The sequence below is a fragment of the Solanum pennellii genome, chromosome 5 (assembly GCF_001406875.1).
Source record: "Solanum pennellii chromosome 5, SPENNV200".
NCBI lineage: Eukaryota > Viridiplantae > Streptophyta > Magnoliopsida > Solanales > Solanaceae > Solanum > Solanum pennellii.
In genome coordinates, this window is record NC_028641.1 from 62,990,628 (window position 1) to 63,012,808 (window position 22,181).

Here is a 22,181-nt window from a genome sequence, read left to right on the forward strand (position 1 = left end):
GAAATATTTTTCATTAAACGTGATGTTCATATATAAATTAAGTTATGCTACTGAAATATATCTGTATATCTAAAACCAAGAATTGGTTAAACTAAATATTTTACATACACTCAAACATTAATTTAATTATCACTACTTATAAAACTAAAGTACCTTTGTTTTTGTAGGATCACCTCTCTGTGATAGTCCTACTAATAGATTAATTAGTAAAATATAGAGTGCGTATAAATATAAAATATTGAAATATTTATCGTAATATTTGTTAGTGTCATGCACATACTAAATTTCAAGTATGAATAATTAAGAGAAAACATTATAGTTTAATGGTGTCCATCATTTATGTTTATCAGTTTAAGAGAAAAGACTATTGGTGACATTTTTTGTATTGATATTTTTTTAATTTTTTTTGTTGGTTAGATTTGTTTACAAAATTGAGTGAAATAAATAATACTACTACTAAAGATATCTCACTTTCTTCCCATATTTATATTTTGAATATATTTTGAAATGTTTCAATATTAGTTGGTCATTTTGATCTCAAAATAAAAGTAACTCTATGAAAATTTGTATTAATCATTTAAAAGCACTTGTCCTATGTTCTTTAAAGTATAATTATTTATTAAAAAAACTTTAATCTTTTAATATTAATTCTATTTTACAACATCATATACTACATACGCTTCTCAAGAGCAACACACATACTGTGAAACTACTTAATAAAAAAATTTGTAGACTAGATACCATTAAAAGAGAACTCTTATTCAAAACTATATAAAAGATTTATTACTAGGGAATGTGCACAAGTACCTCCTCAACCTATGCTCGAAATCCCAGAGACACACTTATACTATGTAAGGTCCTATTACCCCCCTAAACATATTTTATAAGTAATTTTCTACCCTTTTCCGCCTACGTGACATTAGCTTAGAAAAAAAAGTCAACCAATGTTGGGTCCACAAGATAGTGCCACGTAGGCCGAAAAGGTGTAGAAAATTACTAATAAAATAAGTTCAGGAGGGGTAATATGACCTTAGTATAATATAAGTGTGTCTTTGAGATTTCGGACATAGGTTAAGGGGGTACCAGCGCATTATCCCTTATTATTATTCTATTGCTATCTTAGAGAGAGATTAGGAGAAACTCTTGATTCCACAACAATTAGAAGAAAAATATTATTTTTAATTACCTAATAAGTAAACTAAAAATGTATTGAATCATATAAGATTAAATAAAGATAGACGGTACTCTACTTTAATAAAATTAATTTTTATTTGTGCGTGAAATTTTTGACTGTTTTTTTTTATCTTTTAAAGCAAAGATTTATCTCTTAAAAAAGGTATATTAATTAAGAGAAATAATGATATAGACTAGATACCATCCTGATAAATATTATCTAGAACTACCTTTAGGATTAGTATTTATTATTTTTGTATTAGTATCTTTGAGGAAAATTTGAATAAAAATATTAATTTAATTACCTAATGGGTATAAGCAAAAAAAGGCAAGTTTGTTGAAATTTTAGTAACAAAATCATATCCATGAACTTAAGTTAATGACTTTGTTTATATTCAAGGTATTTGTCCTGCTATAAATGCATTGTGAATACTTTCATATATTTTCAAGTCAATATTTTAACTTAGAGGAAAAGGGAATTTCATCTGCACTATCATCATGCCAATCAAATGGTAACGATTTTAAATTCACCAGAGACTAACATTACTTATCGATTATTATGTGTATAATTTGCTACTTTTTTTTGTTAGGATTTTGCACTGGCGCCCAAATGCAGGCACAACAGTCAACACTCAAATACTGACAGAAATATCTCAGTGTGTTGAGAGCATTAATGGTGTTAAAGATGGAACATGGAAAAATACTCTTAGCTTTTATAAGCCTATAATCAAAGGTATTCCATTACTGAATAAATTACACCATATGTCTGTAAAAGTAACCTTAATGGTAGATCCATTTTTTCCTCTCGATTTATTGTAAAGTCGAATGTTTAAAAGTACTCCTCCGTTCATGAAAGAGATTTGATTGTGGGGTGATCTTTTTTAATAGAACAAGCAAATGCATCGGAGTTTCCCCAAAACTATTTGGGGATTTCACTTCAAGAACATCCCAACAAGTATTATATGCTAATTAGAGAGGAACAATTGATCATCGAAGCAGAGTCATCTCTTCAGAAGATAATGGAGACCTTGCAGTCCTACAAATTAAGGGTCACACTTATTTTTGAGGTTTATATTATTGAGTTTTGATAAATATTATTCTATCTTACTATAGGAGGATGATTAACTTATATAGCGCTATCCGCAATTGTTCTTCAATATTTTGAGAATATTAAAGAACTTCTCTACTGTAATATTACTATTCACCTTATAAAAAAGGTTAAGATGGGAATAAATCTTGGTGATTATTGCATACAAAATATAAGTTCTTCTAATTGAATTGTCAATCACTCATAAAATAAGGCTTCGATTCTCATAGAATTGTGTCATCCTGTTGGGTGGTCATTGGGTAAATATACGTCTCCTAACAATAACTAAGTCATTGAAATATTCAAGATTTTTCTTTTAATAATAAAAACATTATTTGTTGTTGGTAAAGATCATATGTTCTCTATCATGATTTGCCAAAGACATTTGTTTTATACTTAACACTATTTGCACTGCTTTTCTTTTTGATTAAAAATTCTAGAAAACAACTTACAAAGCAAAATTTCATAATAGTCATATAAATATTTTACCTATATAGGGATTTCAGTATCAACTTGGTGACTTCAGGGTGCGAGTGGGCAAAGCTGTTCCAAATAATTCTGAGAACATGAGGGGAATAATTATGGAGGTATAAAATACTTTTAGATCTTTATTGTCAATTGAATGCTTGTTATGTGGCTAAACCTTTTAGATACATTGATATATCATGATATATTATAATTTATATTATGAATGAAATGAAATTAATTTATTGCACTTTACCTAAAATAAATGACATCTTTTGTCGGTTTAAATGCTAAAAGATGGTCACATAAACATGTTTTTACTTAGACAATGATGGAACTAGTTGAAAGACATTGTTTCCTACTTATTATCACCTTAGAAGAAGTAGCTATGCAAAATACAACGGTATCATCATGGGATGGATATGGATTAAGTCAGTATTTGTTGGCAATACGATTGGCAAGTCCAGTTTATTCATAGCCTCTCGAGCAGAACCAATATTCATGCAAGGATCGGCGATTAACGATTCATACAAAGATTTATGAAATATCTTAGAGCATGTTATAACTTTCTAGTACTTTCTCCACATAGTCATTGCAATGGTACAACACAAAATATAAGAACTTTCTATTATGAGCATGCTGTTTTCCCATGATGTTTTTTTTTAGATGGAGTATCTACCGATTTCCTCGTGGGAAATATCACACCAGATTATGGGTGAATTCTTCGACATATGGAAGGAAGCTCTTGGGAAAAGATCATTACCAGGTCATTTTGTTCACATTGAACCAAATTTTGCTGAGTACGGTCTCTCTGATCATTACACTTCACAACACACAGCTGTACAATATGATATTATCATAACACAAATGGTAGCAACTGCTATATCATCACAAGGAGTCAGAATTTAGAATGTTTTATTAATTTTATAAATTAGTTCGTTTTGTCCAGAAATGGATTAGGATTATGAATGCAGAACATGATGTCGTTACACAATTATCAGCTTATGTACTTGCAACTAAAATCAGAATTTCAGCATAAAGAAAGCTTCGAGATACTATGATTTCATATTAGTGTAATTCATTCTCTTTTATGTGGGTGATATAGAAGTTAATTTTTTTTTTATTTTGTGCGAGAAATTGTGCTCCTACTTAAAATGGTATATAAACTTCTAAGTCTATGTAAGATAAGTAGGGATCAAACTTTGGAGAGTCAAGCTTTCTTTTTAAATATGGTATATATTTACCTTGAAAATGTGGACTACCTGACACCTTTGAATATTATGGAGAAATGAGAGCAAGTCCATATACATGCTAAAAAGATTTTGTTACATTCTAGGTAACACATTTAAACTTTTTGTCACGACTCATAAATGGACGTGATGATACTTGTCTTATCTCCCCAAGAGAAGTTGTCCTAAAACTCATATAAGAGCGATAGATGCGAAAGTAAAACAACAAAAAAGGTCTAACACCGTATCATAATGCGGAAAATCATAATCTATTTAAACAAACCCCCAAAACATGGGTGTAACATGCCCAAGTCTCTAATATATTACAATAAAAATAAATAAAAAAACATGTCTTAATGTCATTGTTTTTAGGGAGCAAAAACATAAATAAGGAACAAGAGGGCCAGTTGAGATTACAAGGAACTACTTCTCAAGTTCCCACAAATAAAGTCTCGGATGATGTATAGAGGAAGGATAATCATGAAGTCTCGAGCTCGTAACCTAAATAAGTGTAGAAGCAATGAGTGAGTATCAAACAACACAATGCTCAATAAGAAAACCTCTAAACACGAACTAAAGTAATATGGAATACAAATACTCCTAATACTGCAATCCAACCTTAACTACAACTTGCCCAAAGTAAGCCAAACCTAACAGTTCACAATCCACATAGCACATACCTCAATTACCACACTTCAACAACTATAAATCATCATCATCAACATCCACTTCATCAATCACAAGTTCTAGGAAAAGCGCTCCCAAGTTCACAAATAGTTAATGATGTACTATGCAATGAAATGAAATACCAAGTAAGATGATGTATATATTTACTAATGATACAGACCCATTGTCTCTTTGTTTGGTACTCATGGGGAGTTGTTAGTCTATGAATATATCACGACGTGCGACACGTGTGTCGGATTGGTACATCCTTTTGGTTCTTTATTCTTCCTTAGATTACATGAAACTTTGCATAATCAGTTCCTCAGAACCAATGCGAATATGCATGTACTAATGACCAAGGAAGAATTATATCCCAATGCCACCAATCAATCATAGATAATCACAACATGTCATGAATTTGAGATCACATTTTCTGTCCAATCATCCACAACACATCACACATTAATATACCATCAGTCTGTTTGTTTGTTTTCCCATTTTTATCAGTGAATCATTCAATATGAACAAGTTAAACACATCATCAAATTTTATTACTAATCAACACATACAATAAGAAAATATGATATTCTATATATTTAATAACGAAGTTCACTTGCCTCAATTAATCAAAAAATCACTTCAAAAGTAGAGCTTTCTTGGGTTTCTAAATTAATTCAATCTATTCAAATAAGTAATCACAATAGGGGATTGAATCTTACCACACTCATATCTCAAATTTTGGAAAATACGGTCAAATTAACCCAAAAGACCCCGTTCAAAAATGAGGTTTAAATCAAGAAATTTATACAAAATTATAGTACCCCAAGAATTTGGAAACCATCGATGAAAATTATTTAGAAAATTTAATTGAATCAAGATGTTCATCATCATTTATCAAAGACCATAAACCTTTAAAATAAGGATCAAAACTAAAGTTTATCAATCAAAATGATGAATTAATGAATGAATGAAGGAGCTAGGGAGTTAAAAATCGTTGCCTAATTGATATATCTTGAAAACTACTTTTGTAATCACCAAAATTGAGCTCTCAATATTCAAAAATGGTAAAATGGAGTTGGAACACTCATTTTGAAAACATATTTTGCAAGGTAAAATTTACTTTGCGTGATGGCGATGACCAAAAATTTGTGATCGCAATGAGTTAAGAAGTTCAAGTCATTAATATTGAACACCGGGATCGTAATTGGAATTCACGCCAAAGCGATGGTCAGAAAATCAAGCCTATGTAATCGCAGCAGGGTTCACACGATTGTGATGCACACAAAAAAGACTCGACGTGATCGCGAGAGATAATAATGTAGTAATGATGTACAAATTACATTGCTCGAGATTAGAGAAATTGGCAATTCAGACATGACACCAAAATTCCTCAATGGACCCTCAAAATTTGTTTAAAAGTCTTGTACACAAATTAGATACTCACCGAACTAGACTTGATATTTCAGACTCAACATCAAAATATAAATATGAAATCTCTTTGACCCGAAATCTGTGAAATTCACACTAAGCTAATGTAATGCTCACAAAAATAAATTGCCCTCAGAATCTCCAAAAAATTAACCAACACTACATCTAGGCCTGATATCATCCCTCAAATCTAATAGAACTGTTAGAAATCTAATTCGAGCATTTAAACTTTGAATATTGAGTAAATTCAACCCTTAGTCATAATCACCCAACATCCAACTCAAGGGCGCAAATCTGAAGAAAACCCTGAATTTGAAACTTAGGACTGTCATAGACCATATTCCATAATCCAAAAATGATGCAACTAGTGGAATTTTAATTTGAGACTCGAAACTCCGATTGCCAGCAAATACCAAATTTTAAAGACTTTAGACCTTTAAACTCTAAAAACATCTAAAAGTCATAACTTATATGTCAAATTTCAAAACCAACTTCACAAACTCATTAGAAATGACCCAGGGCAACTATGTAAAGGGTAAAATGGTAATTTTAATGAAAATTTTGAAGAATGGTTCTAACACCAGGATTTGACAAGACAAGAAATTTCCAATTTTTTTAGAAACATGGTGCCATCATCGATGAATCCACTTATATACTATAGGTGGATCGACGGATCGTCGCTAGTGGCCGTGTTTGAAGAGTTATTCTCCAAAAAATTAAGTTTTTTTTTTAATTTTTCAGTAGTTCACCAAAAAGGCACTTCAATCCATGAGCATTTGATAGGTTCCTTAGGTGAGTCCCAGACTAAGAAGGTTTTTGAAGTTGAAAATCGTGAACCGCGGTTAGGACCCACAGTCCGTCGAGTAGACCACGGTCCGTGGGTAGTTCCCGTCATTGGAGGACAAGGCATTTGTAATCTCTGATCCAAATGATTCCCTAATAGAACGACCCATGGTTTGGATGATAGATTGTCGGTTAGGCCATCGTTTGGGGTCAATAGTTACTTGTAAGGGCTTTTGGGTCTTTTTTTTGAATATTTTATCCCAACACTACGTTGTTTACCCTTCACTAAAGTCCTATATAAGTGTTTTAATCCCCAAATTTTCTCATTTGAAATCATTCTCTCAAATTTATAAAACAATATAAAGTTTCCTCGTCCCAAATATTTCACTCTCAAGAAAGCTTGAAGAAGAAGTGATCAACCTAGAGTTTCAAGTCAAGTCTCCTAATCCTCTAATGAATCTAAGCAATTTGAATCGAAGTATGATAGTTTTCATCCATGCATTCCGTACATTTATGGAGTTCCTAAATTCTCTTATTTTCAAAGTTAAAAATCTTCAATTGAGTTAGGCTTTTTATCAATGTTATGGGTTCTCTTGCTTATTGAAATAAATTATTGAATTATGATTTCTTATGCGTGAATTGATGAAAATTCTATGGTTTTACTGTGATTCCTCATGAACCCATGCAAGTCTCATGTTTTCCAAGTTATTGTGATATGATGTGGGCTTCGAATTATGAAAGGGGAGAATTATGAAACGAAGCATATTCTTATGGAATTTATGTAAATGTTGTAAGGATACTTTGAGAGTAAAGTATCAATGATGATGTTTTTGTTGTGTTGTGGAGAGAGATTTTCTAATGTATATACATAAATTATAATTGTGAAAGGTTTTCTCCAATAATAAGGGTTCTTAAGGATAAAAAGGCTTTTCTCACCCAATACGAACCAATGATTAATGGATTATAGTAATCTAAAAGCAAGAGGCAATTACCCATGCTCTCAATTAAGTGAAAAGAGCTGATTAACCATGTCACATAAACTATGTGCTAGCATAGGGTTTTCTGGATAGACATTAGCTAGTGCATCCACAATACCTAGAAGTTCATGGTGCTTACCTTGGTAATTAGGACAAATTTTTTGGTATGGGAGACATCGGATTCCATTGGCTCGCATAATCACATATGTCGGTTAAGGTATCTTCCCACAAACAAGCAATGTTATGATGAACCCAAGGTTACTTTAAGAAGTGTCGTAAATATGTTTTGAGATGTTGTTCACTTGCATTGACCATGATTTATGACTTATAATTTCTAACTTTAAATATGCATGTTTTAGCTTGATAATTTATTGCACGTGAAGTGACCTTTTAGAATAATTTTGATCTATATATACATTACTATCATGCTTGGTACATATTTTGTACTTACGCATAATCTTGCCTACATTTCCCCAAATATAGGGTCTAATATTCAAGTTCCCATTTTGTGGCTAGATGTCTATTTGATCGATTTCAAGACTTGGCGATTCCTCGTGCTTCGAGGATATATTTTTAATTGTTTTAAGCTTTTTTATTATTTTTTCAGTTCTAATATGAAGAAAGGTCTAGAACGAATTTCATTCTAGACATGCATTTTTGTAACGACCCTCAAAATGAAGTAGGATGAACTAGATCCTCACATGAGTTTTATGAGTTAATAACTTGTTAAAATAATGAAGAATAGCCTTATATGTCAGTTTTAGAGTGTTTGAAACTCAAACGTCAAGGGACAACCAAGACGTTCAGAAATTAGTCTTTTACATGTTGGTGTGTTCTAGTATGTTATACATGTTTCTATGAGTTTTTTGGAGTCTTAACGCAGGGGAGGTGACCCTAATTTCTTAATAAATATGTTTAGGGTCAAAAAGTTCGGGTACGACTCCTCCAGGACAAACCTAGGGTTCCTTGAGCAGGACCCGACCATTGGCTAGGGAAGCTACCAAGGCAACATGCAGAACTAGAATTGTAGTCCAGTCCGCATTGTGAAACTGGAACTCAATCTTCCTCCGCGTGGCCCGAATTTCACAAGGCTCATGCGTCCAATAATTTGTGAAGAAAATGGAAACCACGATAGCTTCCATGTCCCAGTTCTGGTTGCGTCATTTTAAAGTCATGTTGGAATGTTTAAAAGTACAAATAAGTATGGTGTGTTTTGGAAACTTTGGAAGTCGGCTATAAGTGGTTTTAAAGTCATATTTACCCCCATTCCCAAGGAAAAACATCAATACCCAATGAAAAATCATAAATCCAAAACCCTCTTCTCTTCCAAAATTCTCTCAAACCTCTATCGCAGGCCAATCTTAAACTCAAGCTAGAAGATAGATTTTCATGTGTTTTGTTCTCCAAACTGCATGGGTTTTTATCCTATTAAGGTATGGTTACCTTGATCCTTTTATTACCTTTCATCCAAGGAGTTCTACCAAATATTTTCCAAAGAGAATCTTTGATCAAAATTCCTAATTTTCAATTTAGCCATAAGTTTATTGTCAAACGATTTTCTATGTCATTCTAATGATTAATAAATGTCCAATATGTGTTTTTATTATGACTTTCAATGTGTTCCATGAAGAACCCATGATCGCCTTGATCTCTTAATTTAGCCTATGATGTGGTCTTGTGATCATAATTAGATGTTAATTGAATAGTGATTATATTGTGATGTATTGTCTAATGCTATTGCTATCTATCTCAATTGATTTTAAATTAATTATAATTGGTGTATGATGATCACGGTTTGGAGTATTGGTAAGTTTACCTAATTCCTAGTCTATAAGTATTGGGATTGACAATGTATGGTTTGGTCCATTTATGGTGGCGGTGTTTACATTCTTGTCTAACTTTACATGTTGTGATCATGAACTTGAGGGAAATATATGTAGATTGGATTGATGTGATGATTATCATGAGTATGAAGGTTCTATCTATAATCCTCAATTCAAAGATCATGACCTAGCTGTAATAATGATGTGAAGTATAAGGTGTATGTTGATGTTAGGGCAAGGTACAGTCTACATGTTTGGTTGTGATGAATACCACTGTAGAATGGCCCCTACCTATATGAATATGTGATCTAATTCATGTTAGGATTCTTCTATTATAATGTTGAATATGCTTGTCTCCTATAATGCAATGTGGGTGTGTGACCTAGATTCCGTAAACATTCTATATATGAGTTGTTCATGACTTCAGGGATAAATTGTATATGTGTTCTGATCCTTTATAGGGGGAATTCCTAAGTAACTAAGTTGTTCCTATTATGTGATCATGATGATCAATATGAACACACACCCATGAATAACTATGAGTATGATATGTTTATGGTGTTAATTTACATGATAATTCTCATATGCACCTTTATATCTTCTTATGCATGAAAAGCATATAATTAGTGAATTATAAACATGTGTTGTCCAAAGGTGTTTATGTGAAAGACTTTCTCACTTATATATATAGACACACACATGAATGTACGAATCAATAAGTTTTACGATTATCTAGAAGTGAGTCTCTTAAAGGGTGTTACTCAATTGTACTATAAACTAGACAATATTATGAATATGATATGATTATGTGAAAGGATATTCTCACAAAATGTAGGTTCTATGATGAAAGTACATTCTCATCTTAGTAACCTTTGAGCTTTCTGAAACATGAGAGATTAAGTCCCTAAAGCCTACTTTATGAACTAATGCTAACGAAAGGCATACATATGTTTAAAAGGGGAGTTTGAGCTTAGCACCGAGTGAACATGAAAAATGAGAGTGGGGGCTTCATGTTTAGCATGTATGGCTTCCCACAAGAGAACATTCACATTTAATAAGTTCGAGTTCCCAGCATAGCTGTGTCTTATGAGATTGAAATCTCCACGTCTAGTAAGTCAAGGTACCCTCTCTTTTCAGTGTGGGAGTAGAACGCCGGATTCCATGTAGCTCACATGGTCTATGTCAGTTATGACTATGTCTCCCAAAAGTTATGTAATGAACTAAGATAAGAATATGAACTGTAATCATAACTCCTTGAGAAGTTTACTTAGTATAGGTAGGACTATGGACCCTACCATGCATTGCACAAGTGAACTTATAGAAAGGATAGGATTGGAGAATCTTATGAAATGAATTTATGTATGATGAATATGAATGCCTGTTAAGGGTGAATTTTTTTTATGTCAAGACATGAACTATGATTATGCATTTGCTTAGTATATATGGCAGAATGGGATTCCATGTGTACATAGCACAAGTGAACTTATGAAGGGGCTGTGAGGGGGTTTACCCATGATATAAACTAAATTGGTTATGACTAAAGATGAAGTAAATGAGTGAGTTCTTATATGATGTTATGAAGTATGGCAATCTTATGTCTAATTTTAAATAAAGATGTTATGACTTGATGAATATGATGTGCCTAGTCTAGTGTGGCTTCTTAGAAACACTTGTTGTGAGTAGTATTATGGGATGCTACTTGCACATTGCTCTAGTGTGACTTGGGGGTTGTATTAGGTGATGGTTCTTATGTGGAGGTTATGTCTATTGATGTGCTTATGACTTTATGAAAATATGTTGTTGGATTGATAAAGACTATATGAAAGTTCATCCTTGATGACCTTAAGGTGATACATGTACTATGTATTACTTACGGGTTGTTTAGAGAAAATAGTTAAGATAAAAGGGAAGGTAATGTATATATGCCTCAAAATGGGATAAATGACTTTATGTATCATTATGATTGGTTTCCATGTGTATGATGACATATGTAGTCTATGTTGTGCCTATTGTATTAATGTTCACGAAGTTTTTCTAAAAGGGCATAGTCTATGTTGTGCCTATTGTATTAATGTTCACGAAGTTTTTCTAAAAAGGCATGATGCATGGTTTCAAACCAAATATCCCTTCTAAAAGCATGTTTTTGCATGGTTACCATACTTGTGCATTTTTGTACTAACACCATTCTTTTTCTAATTTTTATACAAAGTACAGTTGGTGATGGATAAAGGATCTTTACTATAATGAAGAGCTTGGATATATATTTCCCAAGTTCAAGTGTTTCCTTATGATTCAAGGAACTTTTTGTCAAGATGTCTATTTATGTTTATGTAATAGTATAGATTACTCTTCTATCTTTAAGGGTCATGTCCCTATTCTATTCTATTGATTTTGAGTCTAAGATGGCAAAATAAGACTTAGTGTCTTGACTATGTACTTATGGTTTGTAAATGAGAATTGATATTTTAGCATTGTGTTGTGCTACGAAAAGGTTTTAAATTTTCCGCTATTTTATGTTTTATGCGATGAAGGTATTCTAAGGGCTTGTATAAGACCTCCGAGTGGTCGAATAAGTTGTTTGATGTCTAGGGGGTACCCTTGGGTCGTTACAATTTTAGACATCCGCTTTATTTTTATAAAAAATTAGGACTTAAGTTGTTGCTCTTTATCTCTTTGATTCTAATTCTTATGTTATTAATACTAACTAGCATGTATGGGGCCTCTCGGGGTCCTTTACGCCATGTTATCTAAGGTGTCCCCTAGTCTCATGACAATGACCCTCTAGGTCATTATATTATATACTAATAAAACAATGTTTGTCCTTGAACATACAATAAAATAAAGTACCTAAACATTTGAAAATCTGAGGATATAACACGTATGTTAGATTCCATATCCCAAGTCACTTCTCCAAACTAACTGATCCTTTTAGTGCACCTTCACCAAACCAATCTCTTTGGTTCTAAGCTTTTGAAAAAGCCTATCAAATAGGATCCACGATTGACAAGCTAGGTGGAAAGTTGAACTTATAGGCCACCTCTCCAATCCTCCCCAGAATGTCTAATAGACCAATGAATCTAACGCTAAGTTTTTCCTTCATTACAAACCTCAGCACACAATGCATGAGTGACACTCTAAGCCAAACATGGTCGTCCTCCATAAACTATTTTGTCTAAATCCTCCTATCTATGTAAATTTTCTACCCACTGTGAGTCGTCCACTTCGTCCCTAAATAATATGACCCTAAGCCATGCCATCTCTAAGCAAGTCTATATTAAAAGAGGATATCTTTATTGTTTGAAACCCAAATATCGTAGATCTACATTAACTATTACACAAAACCTCAAATGGGTCCATCTATTCACTAAAGTGATTTATATTTGTTGTAAAAAACACTGCTAAAGGCAAGTGTAGATCCTAACGAGAACCGAAGTCAATGACATACGTTCTAAGAATGTCTTCCAACACTTGAATCATTTGCTCAGGCTGTCCGTTTGTCTGAGGCTGAAAATTGTACTCATGTATAACCAAGTATCCAACCTATACTATGAGGCCCTCCAAAAGTGAGAAGTGAATACACACCTCTATCAGAGAAAATAGAAATGGGTACTCCATGAAGCAAAACTATCTGAACAATGTAGAGGCGGCCAAACTTATTTTTCATGCACGACAGTTGAATTGAAATGAAATGGGAGGACTTCGTCAACCTATAAACCACCACCACAAAAAATAAGAAGCACCCAAGGTGGTAGGAGAAATAACAATCAATTCCATGGTGACACGTTCCCACTTCAAAGTAGGAATAGGCATCCTTTGTGATATAGATCACAATTAATAATGCTCACCTTTACCTGCTTCCAAGTCAAACACTTGGATATCTAAAATGTTCCTCTTTATACTACACCACTAGTAATACTAACTCGGATCGTAATAAAACTTTACCTCTTCCGAGTTAATAGAGTATCTTGAAGAATAAGTCTCCTCCGAGATCAGTATGACCAGCTCACCCATCTTAGGCATAAAAATCCTACCTCTGGTCCTCAACAGTTCATCAAAATGAAGCATATAATTCTTGATAGACCCCTCAACACCTTATCTTGAATAAGGTCTTAATTCTCATCATCAGACGGCTGCTTATGAATCTGATCAACCAAAGAAGATCAGGCTTAAAAATGCAATCACACCACCACTCTCCTAAAAATGTTAAACCAGAAAAGACTTTTGACTAATCTCCAAAGATCTCTAGAGAACGTCTCAACTCAACATTGAGTGCGGCAACACTTCCCATCAAAGGAATCTTCATACTCAAAGCATCAGTCAGCAGATTGTCCTTCCCTAGATGATATAAGATAGTCATTTCATACTCCTTCAATAACTTGAGTCATCTACGTTATCTCAAGTTCAGATCTCTCTAACTTAAGATGTATTGAGGACTCCAATGATTAGTGAAGATCGAGCAATGCACTTCATAGAAGTAGTTATGTCATAACTTAAAGAACAAAGACCATGACCGCTAAGTCCAAATCATATGTAATGTAGTTCTTCTCAAGGCTCTTCATCTGCCTAGAGGTAAATGAAATTTCCTTCCCTTTCTACACCAAAACCCTATCCAAACGGCTTCCTGAAGCATCCAAATAGAGAGTAAAGTCCACACCCTCCTCCGGTAGAGTTAGCACAGAAGCAAAAGTAAAAAATTTCTTTGTATTTGAAATTTCTCCATGCATTCATTGGACCACTAACAATCTACACTCTGTCAAGTCAGTCTTTTCAATGGGCTTGCAATATTGCAGAAACTCTAAATAAAATTATCTTTAGTAGCCTGACAACCCTAGCGAACTCACAATCTCGGGTTAGGAGACGTAGGTTGTGTCTAACCTCTTACTGCATCAATCTAGGACGGATCTACTTTAATACCCTCCTTGGACACCACATATCCTAATAATTCCATAGAATTAAGCCAGAACTCATAGTTGGAGAACTTAAAGAAGGTTTGACAAACTTTTAAGTCAATCTAAACAGGTTCTTAGGGTCTTGAAACCCCTCTCCCTTCGTTAAAACAATGATAAAAGAGTCAGAGATGATTACCCTAGAAAACGAAGTTAAATCTTGAATAAACACCAATAAATTCAAATTTCTATCTTTTCAAACTCACTCTAAACACAAATAATAGAAGGGGAAAATGATTGGCACGTATATAGATCACATTTCTAGGTACTGGTCAAACTTTAATGGTAGAAAACACTAAAAGTAAACTTCCATCATCCAACAACTCCATTAGAACCTTATCTTCAGCTTTATTTTTAGTTATGAAGTGATATGAAATGTCAATATGGGTTAAAACTTTGAATACCCGACATACCAAATTTTTGTACTTGACCCGGTTCACGACCTTGCTTATGACGAGCCAGTCCGCATTAAAACCCTCACACTATTTTATTCAGATGTCAATTTAATATATGGTTTTTGTGCGTTTCAAACTATACTCATAGGCCTTCGATTTGATAGGTCATGGGTCTTGTAACACTTTATATATTGTAATAAAACATACATGACATTTTACCCAAAGTCAAGAAAATTTTATTAGAGAAACTTCTATAACATTTATTGACCTTAGTTTCTCTAATTTTTTGAGTTCAAAACATAATACGACCATTGTGCTATGCTAATGTATCGTAATACATTATTCTCAGAATGTTAGACACTCATAGGCTTTTCTTTAAGGTAGGGGATGATATTATCCTTTCAAACACGCGAAGTGCGACCCGAGCCATTTTATTAATTCCAATTTTTCTTTGAGGGGTCCCTTTGGCCTAAAAGATTAGTTTGGTTACTTGATATTGCCACCCATGCACTATTATTCTCCAATGTAATATACAAATTCATATACACCTCATATAACCAAGCCATACTATGCAAAATATATCACGCAAGAATAGAGAAAATAAATTTGGATCTTATTGATTCGACAACAATTTATGACCATGACAAATTTATGAAGTGTTTTGTTAGAAAGAAGAGTATGGTAAATTTTGAGTCGGAATGTAATTTGCATCATTGATACAATGTCACTTGTGTAGAAGGAGGAACTTGGGGCTTTCGCTATCCCATAAACGAGTGGTCTTTAAATTTGTCTAAGGCATTGTGTGGCTTGGGAGCAAGTATTTACTTGATTACACTGACCATTTAAAAGTGGCTGGTTTTGGAAGACCCCAAACCAACATCCATATGGTTAATTGTGGCAGACAGGTCATTTAAACTTTGCATGGATATTCTCTATGATGTGTTGCTTAAAGTTGAAGTTTTAACTTTTTTCTGCTGATTTTGTTATTTTGGAGGGTGATATCGATTTCAAGGTCTACATATTTATGGTAAGGCCATTGTTTGCCGCATGAAGGTTGCTTGTTTACATAGAGACTAGAGAGATGAGGTTAAGGTTTAATGAGGAAGTGGTGAAGCTCAATGTTTTCCATTCGATGAAACAACCACGAGATATGAGTGTGGTTTCAGTCCTTGATACAGTAAAAGAAGAGGTCATTGAAGTGTGTATTGACGAAAGGTTGGAAGTTGAGACGTTAGCCGTCATTATTATGAACTTTGATGAGGATCTAAGAAGTTACTTTGCAGAGACTATACATGCTTTGTAAGGCATGGGTGCATATTGATATGCGTCTACGAAGCTGTACCTTGATCTAAAATATAGGTCAACTTCTTTGGACAAGCCACCGATTGAGGAATCACCTATAATAAAACTGAAGGAGTTACCCTGCCATCTCAGGCATGAATTCTTGGGTCAAAGGAATACCTCACTTGGTATTATTCTCCATATTTGAGTATGAAGAAGGTTCATGCATTGGTGGTGGTGTTGAAAATCATGGTTTCTAAGAAAGAAATCACGAATAACTAGGTACCCACGTTAATTAACATAGTTCATAATGAATTTACACATTCATGATCAATCTAATAAGAAGAGAAGTTGTACACTACCTGAAGCCTAATAGCGTGCGCTACCAATAACAAGGCCGAAACTTTTCCTTTTCGAACAAATGATGAACGCAGACACACTATCAATAATAGGGTCACAACATCAATATGGTCATAGAGAAATTAACATCACATAAAATGGAGGCATACTAAATTTTAGTGTTAAACAAGAATTGTGGGATCCATGTTGAAACTTCTAGAGTTGACTCCGTCAAAAGGTTGTGAAGTATGGATCATACTTGTGTCCCAAATTGAATACAATTCGAGGCCTAAATAGGAAAAAAAAAAAGCAACAAAAACATAAATTTAATCTCAACCAAAAGAAAGGAAATTGCTTTAAAATGGAATTAAGCACAAACGGAGCTTAAAGAAAACACAACTCAATTATTCCACACGCGGATCTCAATATGTTACTAACAGGCGGTCCTTCAAATAACCAAAATCAGAGCTAAAATAAGGGAGAAATCACAATATTACTCTTGGAAACAAAGTTGCCTTTGTTACATGGTCTTAAATTGTCCAAGCAATTGGCCATCATGAAAGCAAATGCAAGGTCAACTGTGTACGAATGCGCCTACCATCTACAACTTGAATAATTGACACATGGACATGAGGTATTCATTATTTGATAATAAAGTTCTAAGGATTCAAAACATTGATGGTGTACCTGTGACTCATTCAAAACTCGTGCATGCAAAAGAATTATTCTAACCTATTAAATTCAGCACTCCATGCTTAATGGATCTATTCGAAACTTCCATTTAAGGTTTTTTCAATAATAATAGGGTTCCACACCAAATTTTAATTTTAACCTAGAATTCACAAAAGTGCTCAAAATTATTCAGGAATCCTCAGGAGCTAAATGAAGAGTCGCTCTAGACCAAACTCAACATTTCGGAGCTAACCATACTAACATTATTCTCATCTGAGCTTATTACTCAATGTGTTGATTAAAGTTAAACTTAGGCCTTATCTTTGAAGTTAAAATACTTAATTGCACAAACTTGCAGTGTAAATAATGTTTTTTAAATTGTAAAAGCACCAAATTAATAAAACTCGCATAATAAGTAAATGAAAGACCAAGTGATAGAATTTTAAGTCCTACCAAATCATAAATGACCTGCGTTGCTATATGAAAGTTCTAAGTGATACATATGAGGCATAAACATGTAAATGGCCTGGAGGTCAGTACAATAACGCTCAATGACCCATCTTATTAGTCAATAAGTACACAATCATTAGAAATATAATATCCCAAAGTATGAGATCAGGGTAAAACCAAATGTATAAGATTAGGGTCGAACCTACAACGAATGATGTATCACCTTGTAGCCAAAACAGACCAAAAACCAGATTTATAGAAAAAAAAATCTGAAGGTGCAACCAACGGTGGCATCGACTAATCGTAGCCTAACCCACAGTCTTTCATGCACAACCGTCGATGGGATTAGAAACTCCCAAAATTTTCAGCCTTGAAAAATTGGTTAAGTCATGGACAACGAGACCATCGACGGACTGTAGCCTGACCCACGATCTGTCCTGCACAACCGTCGACGGGATCAGAGACTCGCAAAAACTCAGCCGGAAAAAATTTGGCTAAGTCTTGATCGACAGACGGACCTACAGTCTGTTGGTAAGACGACGCTCTGTAGTCCGAGACCGTCATTGAGACCCCCATTCACCCACTCTCTGACAAGAGCGACGGATGACCAGCACGATCCGTAGGTGGAAAATTTGTAGGCAGTTAAGGGGAAATGCAGTTGGGTCAACATCAAATGGTCATAATTCTTAGCACAAAACGAATTAGGTGTCCCATGAACTACCCACATATAGATAATTGAATTATCTTTTCATAGTTACCAACCTTGCTAAAATCAGACCTCCGAGAAAAGAGTTATACCCATTTTAGTAAAGGCCTGTTTAACAGGCCCAGTCGACGGACCCAACGACGGGGCATCGGTCAGACGACAGACTGTCAGTCCTGGCCGTCGTTTGGTCCAACAACAACTTTCCCAGGGGTCTTTTTGACCTTTTCCACTTCGTTTAAACCTTAAGATATATTGTTTTGACCTTAAATCATCATATTTTAGTAAGTTTAAGCCTAGAAAAATAACTATAACATATCTAAGTCAAATCATTAAATCAAAAGTTAGAAAATTAGAAGCAAGAGAGGAGAAAAAGATGAAGAACCCTAGTTAAAGAATGCAAAAAGCTCCAGTAGTTCCACCCCAAAACATAAGTATTTTTCTGTGGATTTCATCACTAGGTATGTGAGATTTTACTAGTGGGTTCCCTTCACCATTTGGGTCACTGGTGTTCAGTCAGATTCATCTTTTCCATATCATGATTATATCTAGGGTTTCTAGAACTTCAACAGAAATTTATGAAATTAATTGTTTTATGTTCTAAAGAAGACTATCATGTTATTACTCAGATTATCGCATGAATTTCAGAACCCTAACTTTGTATTTCTTTACTTTTTGAATTACACATGCTAGTTCAAATATTTCTGTTATACATGCCTCAGGTTTTAATGCATCATTATCAGAATAAATGTTGCATTCTTTGTTTGCATGTTCAGTTTCGAGCTATCCAGTATTTATAGAAACTCAGACATAATCAGTCAATTTGCGGAATCCATGGGAGTAGCATAATACCGATTTGGACTAGGGTTTAGTGTACCCAATAGTTCCAAAATTACTAGCCAAGTAGGTTGTGAGTTCCCTCTGTTCGCAATCAGTTTAGTGATCACGCCAGTATGCCTTTATACCTTTGGCAGGGTATTTTGGGTCCTCTCGATGGGGGCATATACATCGGACTCCACATTTAGCTCATTTGGTTGTCTTATGGGCTATTAGTAGCTCCCACAATTTAGTTAGACTCTTTGTATTGATCATTTATTAGTATATTCAGTATTCAGTTTCAGCATGTTATAAATTGGTCAATGCATCCAGTTAGCTCAGAATTCAGTTTATCATGTCAGATTATTATACTTGCTATTATGCTTGTTCAGTTATGTTTTATTTCAGCTTTACTCTATCCTACATACTCTGTACCTTCCAAGTACTGACGCATACGTGTGCTACATCTTCTCGTGATATAGGTTCAGGTTCTTAACATCTAGATCACGCATAGATCAACTTTGGATATCTAGTTCAGCAGATTCAGTGGTGAATCCTTATTATCCGAGGACAACAGTTATGAGTTTCATTTCAGTCTTTAGTCATTTAGTTTCAATTTTTGCAAGATTTAGCTGGGGCTTGTCCCAATATTTGTAGTCCAGTTTAGAGGCTTATTTCAGACATAGTTAGATTCATCTTAGTATTGAGTTAATATTTCCTTTATATTAAACTTGTGTTCCTAGGTTCCGTATCCACGACTCGGGGTTAGCTCGGGGCATGATAAAACATGGTATCAGAGCACTAGGTTTAAGTGTCCTAGGATGTGTGAAAAGACGCACTAAGTAGAGTCGTTTTCAGGGGTGTGAAGTTCACCACATCTAATGAGAGGGAGGATATGAAGTGTTTTAAGAAAAACTTCACTTTTTTGGTATTCTTATCGTGCTTGATGTATGATCTTATTCCATTCTAACTTGACGTTATACGTTTCAGATCATGCCTCCTCGTAGAGCTAATGCTAGGAATGCGAACACTAGGAAATCAAATGCAGCTCCTTCAGTCCCAGATCAGGAAGTCTCTAATGCTGAGTTCAGGAAAGCCATATAAATGTTTGCTCAGAGTATGACTATCCAGGATAATCAGGTTCATGCTCATGTGAATGCAAATGGTTGATCAGTAGCAGCAAGGTCCCATGACTTTGTAAGAATGAATCCGCCTGAGTTCTTAGGATCACACACTTATGAGGATCCTTAGAATTTCATGGATGAGATCAAGAAAATCTTTGAGGTAATGCAAGTCACTGGGAATGATCGGGTTGAGTTGGAATCATACCAGTTGAAAGATGTTGCTCATATTTGGTACACACATTGGAAGGAAAATAGGGGTGCAAATGTGGCTCCTATCACTTGGGATTGCTTTAGTGAGACTTTTCTCGACAGGTTTTTCCCGATAAAGTAGAGAGAAGCAAAAGCCCAAGAATTCATGAACTTAAGGTAGGGTAACATGACAGTCGAAGAGTATGGACTCGAGTTTAACCAACTTTCCAGGTATGCTCCTCACATGGTTACTTACTCCATGGCTCAGATGAATAAGTTTTTGTATGGAGTGTCAGATTTGGTAAAAACTGAGTAGAGAAATGCGATGTTACTTGGAGATACGAACATATCTATGCTTATGACTCATGCTCAGCAGGTTGAGGGTGATAAGCTTAGTAACAGGATAAGGAAAACAAGAAGGCTAGGAATGGGAACTATGACTATTCTCAGCAGAAATCGAGTGGTGGAAATTGCTTTCAAGGTCAGCAGAAGTTTTGGGATCCAGCCCCTTTATCAGCTAGTCTTTCATTCTCCAAGAACAGGTATGACCAGAAGGGTAGAGCACCAGACTCTAAATCTCAGGGAAGTGTTTCAGGCACCAAGACTTACCCCAATTGCCCTAGGTGTGGTAAGAACCATCCGGGAGAGTGTCTTGCGGAAATGAGAGATGTTTTGGGTGCGGTCAGTCTTGTCACGGGTTGAGGGATTGTCCTTCTAGACAAGGTCAACGAGGTGGTAATGGTAGAGCTCAGTCTATAATTTCAGCAGCACCAGGAAGTCGCCCAACTCAGCAGGGTAACTTATTTTGTACAGGTGGCGGTCAGAGCCAGAATAGGTTGTACGCTCTTCAGGCTCGCCAGGATCAGGAATGTTCTCCTGATGTAGTCCTTGGTACATTACGTGTCTTTGACCTTGATGTTTATGCAATATAAGATCAAGGGGCTACTCTTTCTTTTGTAACTCTTTACATAGAAGTCCAATTCAATATCAATCCAGCAACTCCCTCAGAACCATTCTCAGTCTCTACTCCAGTCGGTAACCCAGTTATAGCTAGATGACTATACAGAAACTGCCATGTCACAATCTCTCATAAAGTCACCTCAGCAGATCTAGTAGAGTTAGAAATGGTAGACTTCGATGTCACTCTAGGCATTGATTGGTTACAATGATGTTATGCCTCAGTCGATTATAGAACTAGGATTGTTCATTTTCAGTTTCTAGACGAACCAATCTTACAATGGAAGGGTAGTAGCTTAGCGCCTAGGGATCGATTTATTTCTTACGGTAAGGCTAGAAAGACGATATCTAAGGGTTATCTATATAATCTAGTTTGGGTTAAGGATTCTATCCTTGAAATCCCAACTCTTGTGTAACGACCTGTTTAGTCGTTTTGAGCAGCAGATTTATTTCTGGAAAAACTGGCTAAGATTACGGACATCACGACGGACCGTCATAGGCACGACGGCCCGTCACAGATGTCTCGTTTCAGCATACTTAGAATTCTGAAATTGGGTACTGAAAATCGACTCTCTGTAATCGGTGACGGACCTGCAGGACGTGCCGTCACATCCACGACGAGCCGTCGTAAGCTCCCGTTGCAAAACACTTCAACTCTTGAGAAATTGGTACGGGAAA

The 22,181-nt window shown here is 34.9% G+C and overlaps 1 protein-coding gene across 1 annotated transcript; it reads left to right on the forward strand.

Annotated features, from left to right (window-relative positions):
• The first annotated feature begins 1,671 nt into the window (after window positions 1-1,671).
• Window positions 1,672-20,337, forward strand: LOC107019627 (mediator of RNA polymerase II transcription subunit 20a-like). The gene is made up of 6 exons (XM_015220047.1): window positions 1,672-1,685; window positions 1,764-1,906; window positions 2,062-2,240; window positions 2,758-2,847; window positions 3,392-3,622; window positions 20,224-20,337. Exons 1-6 carry the CDS (start codon window positions 1,672-1,674, stop codon window positions 20,335-20,337), a joined length of 771 nt encoding a protein of 256 aa, XP_015075533.1.
• The last annotated feature ends 1,844 nt before the right edge of the window (window positions 20,338-22,181 follow it).

Bases quoted from the DNA above. Each gene is read 5' to 3' on its own strand.
- LOC107019627 (XM_015220047.1), top strand. The intron at 2,848-3,391 runs GTATAAAATACT...GTTTTTTTTTAG, and splicing joins TGAGGGGAATAATTATGGAG to ATGGAGTATCTACCGATTTC. The intron at 3,623-20,223 runs GTCAGAATTTAG...TATACGTTTCAG, and splicing joins CTGCTATATCATCACAAGGA to ATCATGCCTCCTCGTAGAGC.